Genomic DNA, 12,082 nt, shown 5'->3' with positions numbered 1-12,082 from the left:
AGTACATGCCTTTACTCCCAGCACTTGGGAGACAGAGGTGATTGGATCTCTTTAAGTTTGAGGCCAGCCTGGTCTACAGAGCAAGAGGTGATTGGATCTCTTTAAGTTTGAGGCCAGCCTGGTCTACAGAGCAAGTTCCAGAACAGCCATGGCTACAGAGAGAAAGAAAAACAAACAAAAATTATATTTATATATAATACAGTATGAATGTTTTGCCTGTGTGGTGTATGTGTGCAACACATGTCTGGCGCCTATGTCTGGAAGAGGTCCCTAGGTTCCCAGAACTGCAGTTACAGGCAGCTGTGGGTCTGGGAACAGAACAACCAGTGCTCTTAACCTGAGCCATTTCTCCAGTCCTTGGCTTTTTCTTTCCATTTTATTCTGGTACGAGCCTTTTGTAGCTCAGACTTTTAAGATGGTGTTTCCCATAGTAGAGTTGCAAAAGCATTTTTCTCCTTTTATAGATTTAGAAATGTAAACCTCCAGGAAAAAAAAAAACTTCCTTTATAACTCTCCCCTTGACAGGGGTCTTTTCAATACATGATAAATAACCTGTGTGTCTTTCATTTCATGTACTCTTCCTCTGCCCTAATTTTTTTTATCATGCTATACTGCAAATGAATAAAATTGAAGAGGTCACAAACTATCAAAATGTTGCCTCTCTGTTCTTTCTCTTCAGTATTTACACTTTCACCTTGCCCATCTGAAAGAAGGGTGCTGGCATTGATGAGGACATTCTCCCACAGCAACCCTAACTCCTCAACCGAGAACACTGAAGCACCTAGCAGACACTGCATGTTCAGACTTTCTAATCTATACTTTACAACACCACAATTACATGCAGTGAAATAACTCTACACCATCACCCATGCTTTATTTTAGCCAAATGGCCATGCAACGATAATCATACAGTATCATCTAACAACACTTCATATTCATATTTTCTAGATTATCTTACTTTTTTTTCAATATCCTTTGTAAACTACTACAGTGTCCACTACACTGAACTGCACAACTAATATTACTATCCTATCCTCCCCAGCATTCTACTATGGAAGGAAGTAGCAGGGCCTTTCTATAGGCAACAGTGAATTATAATTTACACTGAGCATAGGTTGAATGTTTCAGCAACTAAAGGAATCCAACCTTAAAAACTACTTTGTTAAACATGGGGGCAAAGATCTTTAATTAACCCCAGCACTCGAGAAGCAGGAACTGGAATAGGCAGTGATGGTGCACTCCAATAACCCCAGCTCCCAGGGAGGCAGAGGCTGCTATATCTCTGTGAATTGGAGGCCACTGGTCTACAGAGAGTTCCATGAAAGCTTCAAACCTTGCCTCAAAAACAAAACAGAACAGCAAGAGGAACTGTTTCAGAAAGAAAGGGTATGTGGAAAAAGGATCCTTTCGTAGAGATAATATTCTGCTAAAGAATTTCCTTAAGATTACAAATCTAGACACAGACTTGTAATCTTAGTTACTCAGGAGGCTGAGGCAGGATGATTCAGAAATCTGAAGTCAGCATGGGGTACAGAGTGACTTCCAGGGTCTCAATTTTCCAGTGAATCCTTCATTGTGTGAATTTTCTTATTATTGCTGTTGTTTTGAGACAGGGTTTCTCTGTGGAATGCACACTCATCAATCTGTAGATGAGGCTAGCCTTAACTCAGACTCTGCCTCCCCAATGCTGGGATTCCAATTCTCCCACCCTCACCCCAGGGTTTTTCTGTGTAGCCCTGGCTGTCCTGGGACTCACTCTGTAGACCAGGCTGGCCTCGAAACTCACAGAGATCGCCTACCTCTACCTCCAGAATGCTGGAATTAAAGGTGTGCGCCACCACCGCTGGGCTGGAATTCTCTTTTTAATGCAAGTGGGACATCAAACAGTCAGGTACTTTAGTATCTAAATTCTCACTATTTGATCAGAAAACCAAAGACATGGTGAGAGGTATCTTCATTCAGAAAAATAGGAAAATTGGCAATTTGACAGATGACAGGCAGATTAGGAGAAAAGTAACCAAAAAAAGCCCATTTCCCAGGTTTGAGCGAGGAGGCACTGGGACAAAGGACGACTGCAGTCCCACTAACTGAGGCACAAGCGAGAAAGCCCGCTGAAAATGCACACTCATCAAAACAACCACCTTCACATTCTCCTATAAGAAATGTCTATATTGTGCACTACAAAAATTAGGATTCAAGACAAACCATTAAAAAAAAATCACATCAAGGCTGGAGAGATGGCTCAGCGGCTGAGAACACCAGCTACTCTTCCAGAGGTCCTGAGTTCAATTCCCAGCAATCACATGGTGGCTCACAACCATCTGTAATGGGATCTGGCGGTCTCACATCAGCAGGAGAGGCTGTCACGCCTTTAATCCCAGCATTTGGGAGGCAGAGGCAAGTGGATTTCTGAGTTCGAGGCCAGCCTGGTCTACAGAGTTCCAGGACAGCAGAGGTTAGCCAGGGGGAACCCTGTCTTGAAGGGAAAAAAAATAATTCCACCAATAGCAGAGTGAGAACGTGCCTAGGATGCTGCCTGGAGGTCTAGGTGAACCACCAGTACCACCGCCTCAAAGCAAATTTATCCTAACAGAATCTTTAAATGAGAAACCGTTAAGTTACTGCAAATACATTAGGCAGTATGGAAATGGCAAGAGCGAACTTTAAATTCTGAGCCTTTCTACCTAACATTATAGTCCAAACACGAATTGTCTGGGGCTGTAGCTCAGAGGCAGAAATGGTTATTGGAAGCTCTTTGGGTACCATCCCCAGAGCCGGTGGAGTTTTACTTATTTTTAACCTTAAATGCCTTCTGTACCAACTCCCCCAGAACAAAGTAGTTACTATTTCAAACAGAGCAGAAGTATTTATTTTGCCTCCATCATTAAACAGCAAAGAACGCAATCTTGTAGCCTGGCTTGGTGGCGCACGCCTTAAATCCCAGCACTCAGGAGGCAGAGGTAGACGGATCTCAGTGAGCTCGAGGCCAGTCCAGGACGCCAGGGCTACACAAAGAAACGCTGTCTCGAAACACCCCCCCCCCATAAGATAATTTCTTGATTACTGTACAACTACTTTAAGAGGTGGCCAACGGCAGTCTTGTCGGGTAAAACAGTTCTTGACTGAAGAAACTAAGTACTTCTTACCACTGGCTTAGGTATTATGCCGTTTCAGGTTTGGCCTCAAGTCTATTTAGTTTGGAAGTAATCACACCAGCAAACAAGACTCCACTAACCGACACAATCTGTGCAATAGGGCGAAATTAACTTGTTAATTTCTGTCCCACCCCGGGACAGAAATTAACTTGTTAAAATTAACTTGTTAATTTCTGTCCCACCCCGGGACATGATCTTTCGTGAATCGAAAGCCGTTACACAGTTCGGATAACCGGTCCAAAATAAAGGACAACTTAATCTAAAGCGTCTAGCAAGTCGGCATCGTTATCTGCAAAGAAAGCCATGCTAGTTCTCTTCGGTGCAAGGAGCACGACTTGCTAGGAAAACCGGTCACCGCTCGGTTTAAGCCGGGGCACTGGAGGTGGGCAGTGGCGGTTGGGTCTCTCCATTACGGGAAGAGCCGCGGGACAGGGACGCGCCGACCCCTCGCCCGAGCTCCCGCGGCAACGGGAAGGGCGGGCGGGCGGAGGCCGTTAGCAGGCCGCGCGCACGCGGCTTTCCCGCCTCCCCGCTACCACAGAAGCCCGGCTCTCCGAGACCGCCCAAACCTTGTTCCCGCCGCCCTCGCCCCGGCTGGGGAGCCTCCTCACCTCACGAGCTTCATCCTAGCGCTGCAGCAGCCCTCCGGACACGGAATTCAGGCCCCAAAGACTCCCAGACAAGCCGTATGAATGGCCGGAAGAGCGCGCGGAGGGCTGCGGATGCGCGGCGAAAAACGCGGAAGCCGCGCTGCCTTCCGGCGGCCGGGAAAGCGACAGCGGCCCCTAGCGACGGGAGGAGTGCTTTGCGCCTTCTGAATGCGTGATGGCTGGTGGAAGACGTCTGCAGGAGGATTCACAAACGTTAAAACCATTTATGGGAGTTCTGAGAGAACCTCTAAGACTTAGGTTTGATCCTTGGGACACACATGCTGGAAGCAGAGAACTTAGTCCCGCAAGTTGTCGGTTTGACAACTAAGTTGAGCCAATCAGATCTTTGGGCAGAATGGTTTTCCTCTGGGGACGTGAATTGTACTAATCCTCTATTGAGCACCTTCTTAAAAATAGGAAAGCCATTCTCAGGACAGAGTTTTAAATAAGCCCTTCATTATATAGTAAGTTCTTCGACTTAAAAAATTATATGTGGATACTTTAGTTGAAATTAAATAAAACAATTCAACTCCTTATTTGCATTAAACACATTGTAACTACTCAACATCTATATGTGTTTCTGATTATACTGTAGATAATTCCCACTATCATAAGAAGTTTGGATAATACTGGTTTACTATCATATTTGTTTGAGTCTTACAATTATTTACTTATCTACTGTACTCGGGAGAATTAGTGTCTGAAAATAAAAAACTGAATCTGTTTACTGCACTCTCCAGCATCCAGTATCTCTAGTATTATGCTTTGATGTAATTGCTTTTATTCCCCACAAAACATCCCTGCCCCGATGTATGGGAGCTGGTCCCAGGGCCTATGAGACCAAAGAAGGAGGCAATAGGTCCAGAATTGCAGTGTGCAGTTTACGGGTGACTTACAACAGAAGCATGGGCCTGGACATCAAGAAAAGCACATAGAGCCGGGCGGTGGTGGCGCACGCCTTTAATCCCAGCACTCGGGAGGCAGAGGCAGGCGGATCTCAGTAGTTCGAGACCAGCCTGGTCTACAAGAGCTAGTTCCAGGACAGGCTCCAAAACCACAGAGAAACCCTGTGTCGAAAAACCAAAAAGAGGGGGCTGGAGAGATGGCTCAGCGGTTAAGAGCATTGCCTGCTCTTCCAAAGGCCCTGAGTTCAATTCCCGGCAACCACATGGTGGCTCACAACCATCTGTAATGAGGTCTGGTGCCCTCTTCCGGCCTGTAGGAATACACGCAGACAGAATATTGTATACATAATAAATAAATAAATATTTTAAAAAAAAAGCACATAGGTCCTTGAGATTTGGGTTAGGCATGGTGGTACAAACCTGAGACCATCAGGTACCACATGAGTAGACTCTATCTCAACTCTCCTCTTCCCCCTAAAAGTGATTTCACCTGTCAGACTATACGCAGTCTGTCTCCCCTGTTAGACTGTACGCAGTCTGTCTCAAGCTACTATCAGATTAGAATCAGGCACATTCTTAAGCCAAGCTCTGGTCATAAAGCTTCACACATCTCTCTCAGGATTTTGTCTGTTTTATGCTGGGAAAACTGACCAGAGTGACTCAGGGGTAATTGTTATAGTTACCACTCAAGATGGTTTCAGTAATGTCAAGATAAACCTTCAGTCCTTGATTAATATTCACAAACAAATGTCTCCCCCAGTAGAATGAAAAACTTGTTCATGTCATCCACTGCAGTAATGCCAGCATTGAACACCAGATACTCCTTAGAATCCACAATAACCTTTCCACCTTGGGACCCACCTTCCTTCTGACCCATCTTTTCCCCCTCAGTAAGACAGGAATGTCTAAAGTCTTGTAGTTCATCAAGCTAGCTCTTCTTTTCAGATGTTTGTGCTTGTAATCTAGCTGACACCTATTCATTCTCTCTCAGCCATGCGGGCATGGCATAATTGCATGCATATGCTAGTGTCGATTCTCTCAGATATTAAATTGAAAAGCCATTGTCAGTGGTGGTGCATGCCTTTAGTTCCAGCATTCACACTCAGGAGGCAGAGGCAGAGAGAGGTCTGTGAGTTCAAGGCCAGCCTGGTCTACAAAGCAAGTTTCAAGACAGGCAGGACTGTCACACAGAGAAATCCAATCTTGAAAAACCAAAAAAGAAAAAGAAAAAGCATTGTTGTTAGATTAATAACAAACATGTTTTCTTTTGTCTTTATTTTGGAGTTTGATTTTTTTAATTTAGTATGCTGCAAGGGTCAGCAAGATACTACTGAAGCTGTGAACTTTTTTTTTTTTTTTGGTTTTTCGAGACAGGGTTTCTCTGTGGCTTTGGAGCCTGTCCTGGAACTAGCTCTGTTCCGCCTGCCTCTGCCTCCCGAGTGCTGGGATTAAAGGCGTGCGCCACCACCGCCCGGCTAAGCTGTGAACTTTTTAAAAAAGAATTTCTTACCCTCTCACAGTATTAAACTGTTATGTGATCTGAAGATAAGATAGCAGGATGAAACAAAGTAAACATTCTATTTGCTGCAAGCAATAGGGTCGGTGTGAGAGTAGGATTGTTCTGTGCTCGGTGACGTAGCAGAGACTGTATGTGCTTCATTAACGAGATTGGTCACAGCAAAGAAAAGAGAGTAAGGAAATGAGAGTGTGTGAGTGGGGGCAATGTGCCTGTTTAAAGAAATGAGTGGGCTTTTGTTGCTGTTTGGGGTTGTTTGTTTTTCAATACAGGGTTTCTCTATGTAGCCTTGGCTACCTGGAAGTCTGACCTCAAACTCATAGAGATCTGCCTACCTCTGTCTCCTGAGTGCTGGGTTTAAAGGTGTGTGCCGCTACCACCAGTCTTTTTTTTTAAATGATGTATTTCTACTTTTTATGTGCATTGGTGTTTTGCCTGCATGTATTATGTGTGAGAGTGTCAGATGCCCTGGAACTGGAGTTACAGCAGTTGTGAGCTGCCATTGAGTGTTGGGAATTAATCCCAGATCCTTTCAAAGTGTTCTTAACCACTGAGCCATCTCTCCAGCTCCTGAACTGGGTGTTATTATTATAAGAAAGTACAGGAAACTACATCTTGAGTTGGAGATGTGTTTGCCTGGCATGCAGAAAGCTCTGTGTGCTGTCTTCAGCACAGCACATTACTTGACGTGATGGTATATAAATGTCTCTAATCTTGGCACTTGAGAGATAGGGGCAAAAAGCTCAGACATTGAAGGTCGTCTTCAGCTACACAGTGAGTTCTAGGACAACTGAGCTACATGAGACCCAGTCTCAAAAACAGAACCTAACCCAAACAAGTTTGGAGTCATCGAGGAAAACAAATGTGGCTAACAAGTCCAGTAGATAGAGTCACAGTTCTTAATTTAGACAGAAAACACACTTGAAGGCCATAGCCTTTGTTTCAGGCGCGGCAGATCACAAGGCTGAACCAATCAGAACTTTCTCCTAGGACTGTCATTCGACTGCTGTCCGTCTGTCCTGAGCTCTAGTGATCTTTGTCCCGATGTCAGCAGAGCCTCCGTGAGAGTGGATGCAGAGAAGAGAAAAGGGTTCTGGGTAAGAGGGCCCGAACACACTCCTAGGGCTAAAAATTACATCAATCCTTGAGTTTGTCCCAAGCTTAGGAGTTGAAATCCCACCAATACCTCCCCTCAAAAAGTTCTGCCCCTGAGAGCCCCCAAATAAGCCTGCCTCCCTCTCGGTTCTCTGCTGCTTCTCTCCGGAGCAGAGACAGCCACTCTCCTGTGTTCTTCCCAGTAAATCTTTTGTGAGGTTTGTTGTGTTGTATGACTTGTATTCCTCTACTTGACTGCTAGGGTACCTTTTCCCTCAGAACTGTAGCACTTACAGAGGTGGGCATTGTAGTATCCTGTTGACATAATTTGAGCTTCAGGATGGTCTGAGGTCAGTTGCTCCCCCACAGCTTCCAGTTATAATAGCCAAAATGACTTTTAAAAAAGTAGCTTGTATTAGTTTTAGGTGGACACTAATCACTTCAAACTGACAAGATCTGGATAAGTTTTTATTTGGATTATCAAATATTTCTTTCTTTTAAGAATAAAAAATTCATGGCTGCACCAAGGTGACACATGCCTTTAATCTCAGTATTTGGGAGGCAGAGGCAGGCAGATCTCTGTGAGTTCGAGGCTAGCCTGGTCTATAAAGCAAGTTCCAGAACAGTCAGAGCTGTTGAATGGAGAAACCCTATCTTGAAAAACCAAAGAAACCAAACTTTTCCCAGGGAGACACAACACATACATACATACATCTACTCACCCAAGATAGGGAGCCCCACAAAGACCAAAGCACTGATTCTTCCAAAGTCCAACTTGGTGAACCAGTGAATTTTGGCAGGGTTACTTATAGGAGTGTGGGTGATGGGTGAAAGAGGCACCACCACACAGCAGGGGGGCTCCCCCCACAACCACACCCAAACACCTGTTTTCACAGAGAGATCTTTTATTAAACTGGGAAGAGAAGTTATAGTGGCTGCTTTCCGGCAGAAAAACAATAGCAAATGACCGTGCAGGCGTGAGGGTTTTGTTTTGTTCTGTCTCTGTAGCTTTGGTGCCTGTCCTGGAACTAGATCTTGTAGACCAGGCAGGCCTCAAACTTACCTGCCCCTGCCTCCCGAGTGCTGGAATTAAAGGTGTGTGCCTTCACTGCCCAGCCACAGGCGTGATTTTTTTTTTTTTTTTTTTTTTTTTTTCGACACAGGGTTTCTCTGTGGCTTTGGAGCCTGTCCTGGAACTAGCTCTTGTAGACCAGGCTGGTCTCGAACTCACAGAGATCCGCCTGCCTCTGCCTCCCGAGTGCTGGGATTAAAGGTGTGCGCCACCATCGCCCTGCCACAGGCGTGATTTTTAAGAAGAGGAAAGGGGGAGATCCATGTTAGAATGGGCTAGGATGCTGTGGTAGAGGAGATGCGGGTGGGGAGAGGGGAAGGGGTGATTTTCCTGGAGGGAGAAAGACTTGCCTCTGAATGGAGAGGAAACACAGAGGCAAATGGTGGTTTATAAAGGTAAAGGGAGAATTCCCATGTTAGAAGGAGGTGATTAATTTAATGGGGGCTTTTGATTTCTGGACTTTGGTAGTCAGCCTCAGGAGGAGGAAGCGGCCAAATAAGGGAATAGACCTTGGGGCTAGTTTTAGGAATGTAACTCTATTGGTTTTTACCAAAGCAGAGGGAATGGGGGAGAAGGGCAAGGCCTGCCAAAGCCACATGTTTGAGTAGGCTAGTGTTCCTTAAAGGAGTCACTTACAGGAGCAGAAATGTCACAGAGACAACTACATCACCAAAGTCCACCCCAGAATAGGTTGAAAGAATAAAAAGAAAGGCAAACTGGGTATCTTTCAGTGGACCCTGCCAAAGTATGCCACTGAAAGACCCTCAGAGAGTGTCTTTCAGTCTGGGGAGACCCTTCCCAAGGAACAGCGAGGCCAGCGGATGCAAACAGCAAGAGGTTTATTCAGATACACAGGTACCTGGGGCGTCCAAGTCTCTCGGAGGACTGGCGCGCTGTCAGGTTGGGGTAGCGGGTTTTTATAGGGTAAAGGGAACAGAAGCACGGTTACAGAAGCGAGATGGATAGTTACAGGGTTTTTATTGGTTAGTTTGAATATTGCTGAGTTCAAGTCAGGACAAGGTCCCTGGTTCCCTAGAATTCAGATATGGGCTGCCTTGGCTCTTGTCTAGGGCAGACAGGGTGTCTTTCTCGGTATTCACCGTTTCTCCCCCGGCCCAGCCACAGGTGTCTCTATCTCGTTTTGGCAGCTTCTAAACTGCCCTTTGTTAAAACCCTGAATATTCAGTACAAGCCTTGCAAAATGGTGTTACCAGTGCTAAGTTGTTTAACAAGCTGGGCGGGGGGCTTTTACCACTAAGCAAACATGACATGCGCAACAGAGTTAGTGCAAGAGGTTTATTGGAGGAGGAGGAAGGAGGGAAGAGAAGAATAAAAGGCCATCTTAGAGTGGGGACATGAGAGAGAGAGAGAGACAGACAGACAGACAGAGAAAACAGGTGTTGTAGAATGTTGTTTTAACTATATGAAGATGTGTCACATTTTTTATGCTCTGGAATATTACTTTATTGTGTAAAGGCGTGTTTATGCTGCATTTGTTTATGTAAAGATGTGCTGCATTTGTTTCACCTTGCTTGCCTAAAGCACCTAATTGGTCTAATAAAGAGTTGAATGGTCAATAGCTAGTCAGAGAAATGATAGGCTGGTGGGCAGAAAGAATGATAAGAGGAGAAATCTAGGCTTGAGAGGAGAGAGAAATGAAAGAAGAGAGAATAAAGAGAAAGAGGGACATGCCCAGAACCAGCCAGGCAGCAGCCAGCCAGCAGACATGAGAAGCAATAAAAAAATACACAGAAGAAGTAAAAAGCCTCAAGGTACATAAAGAGAAACAGGTTACCTTAAATTAAACGAGCTAGCCAGAAATGAGCCTGAAGTAGGCCAAGCATTCAAAACTATAATAGTCTCCGTGTCATGATTTGGGAGCTGGTTGTTGGCCCAAAAGGAAAAGTCTGGTGCAAACAAGAAAGATAAGAAAAGCAGGAGAGGAAAGAAGAGGCAAGAGAGGAGCAAGAGGCAAGACAGCAAACTGTGCTTGTCAGACACTTTTAAGGGGCGCACACGTCACAATGCTGACAGGAAAAGGCACCTGGCCCCAGGTGGTGACATAACTGTTCCAGCAGCAGAGCCGGCTACTGCAGCAGCAGTCTAACATTAGGGACAGCTCAGAGAGCTAGCAGCCTAGAGCAGCTACAGGCTGGAGCATGCTCACGTGTAGAGAGCCGGACAGGATCGCCATTACAAGATGGCGCCCACATCCTGTCTTGTTGGAAATAAACATCTCCATGTTTGGCTATGCCTTTGGGAGCTGTGTGTCCCCTGCTTCCTGCATGCGCGGTGGATAAGGGTCCTTGGGCCTATCCCGATGCAGTCTGGTGTCAGCTGATGCTGGCAGCCAATCACAGGGCGACCTGTGTGCCAATTCCCTATATAAGCAGCTGTCTTAGTGCTCTCGGGGCCCCTCTCACTTCATGCTCCTTCAAACAAACAAGGGCACTCCAATTTAAGCGTGATCTGAGAAGAATCCTCGTGTGGTGGTTGTTCTTTCTCGCTGGTCGAGAAGTCCGCCACACCCACATGCCTCAGTTAGACTTAACATCTTCCAGGCAGTTCAACTGCCTTCTGCTTCTTCCAGGCAGGTGGTCTGATCTCAGAGTATTCTTGGCAGCACACCTCAGAGAGTCTTCTTTGAAGTTTGGCTCTGCTCTTCAGAGAGAGTCTCTCTGCTTTTATTACTTATTCTGAAAGGGAGGGGCCTAGTGAAGCTGATCAGTTTTGGGGACTTCCTGCAGTTACTTTGAGTTGTTTACTTTCTGGCTTAAAGAGCTTCCTCCAGGATGGAATGTTTCTATCTCAGAAAACATATACAGCAGGAGTGCTAGGGCGAAAAGGGAGAGCAGGGCAAATTGCTTTCTACCTTGTTGGTTACAGGGATCAAATTCTGGTGTCAGGCTTAGTAGGAAGCCCCTGCATTTACCTGCAAAACAGCTTCCTGGCCCATTTTTGTTGCTGTTTTTGTTTCAGACATTTTATCATTGTGCACTTGTGTGTAGGCACAAACAGAGATCAGAAACCAACTTTGTGGAGTCCGTTCACTACTCCTGCCTCAATGTGGCTTCTGGAGACCCAATTCAGGCAAATAGGCTTCATGAGTTTGCATCAGCAAGTCTTGCTATGTAGCTCTGTCTGGCAGACCTCGCCTTGATCCTCTTGCCTTCGCCTCATCCTCCTGAAGGTAGAGATAACTGATTTCTCACCTGACGAGCCATCCTCCATGATGAAGAACTAAGTCTAGGCCTCCCGGATCCAGGTAGGACCCAGTTCCTCCCTTTCTCTTCCTAAGGTGAATGTTTTTCTGTACTGCAGTTATTTTATTTACTTTGTTGTTTTCAAAACAGAGTCTTATGGTGTAGTGCCGTCTTTTCTGGAACTTAATCTGTAGACCAGGCTGGCCTTGATCCTCCTGCCTCTGCCTCCAGAGTGCTGGAATTAAAGACGTATACCACCACTGCCCAGCTATACTGCAGTTCCCCCATTTTGGAGTATACTCTTTTATCAGTTCAATATTAACCTTCTCATTCGCCATTATTTGTAAAGCCTGAATTCTTTATTCTATGTTGGAGGGGACTAAAAATTTGGCCAAGGACCATCATGAATTTTTGGTGGATAACCAGATTAACTGAGGGGAGAGGAGAGAGAGAGAGAGAGAGAGAGAGAGAGAGAGAGAGAGAGAG

At 45.5% G+C, this 12,082-nt stretch overlaps 1 protein-coding gene across 1 annotated transcript in view; it reads right to left on the bottom strand.

Moving 5' to 3' along the window:
- Window positions 1–3,875, bottom strand: part of Snrpd1 (small nuclear ribonucleoprotein D1 polypeptide) — a 15,074-nt gene extending 11,199 nt beyond the window's left edge. The window contains exon 1 of the mRNA XM_005355752.2: window positions 3,767–3,875. Coding sequence (XP_005355809.1) covers window positions 3,767–3,780 — 14 coding nt within the window. The 5' untranslated portion in view covers window positions 3,781–3,875. The remainder of the gene's footprint in view (window positions 1–3,766) is intronic.
- Window positions 3,876–12,082: the final 8,207 nt, after the last annotated feature.

Source organism: Microtus ochrogaster, chromosome 18 (assembly GCF_000317375.1).
Source record: "Microtus ochrogaster isolate Prairie Vole_2 chromosome 18, MicOch1.0, whole genome shotgun sequence".
NCBI lineage: Eukaryota > Metazoa > Chordata > Mammalia > Rodentia > Cricetidae > Microtus > Microtus ochrogaster.
This window is presented reverse-complemented; position numbering and strand designations above follow the sequence as displayed.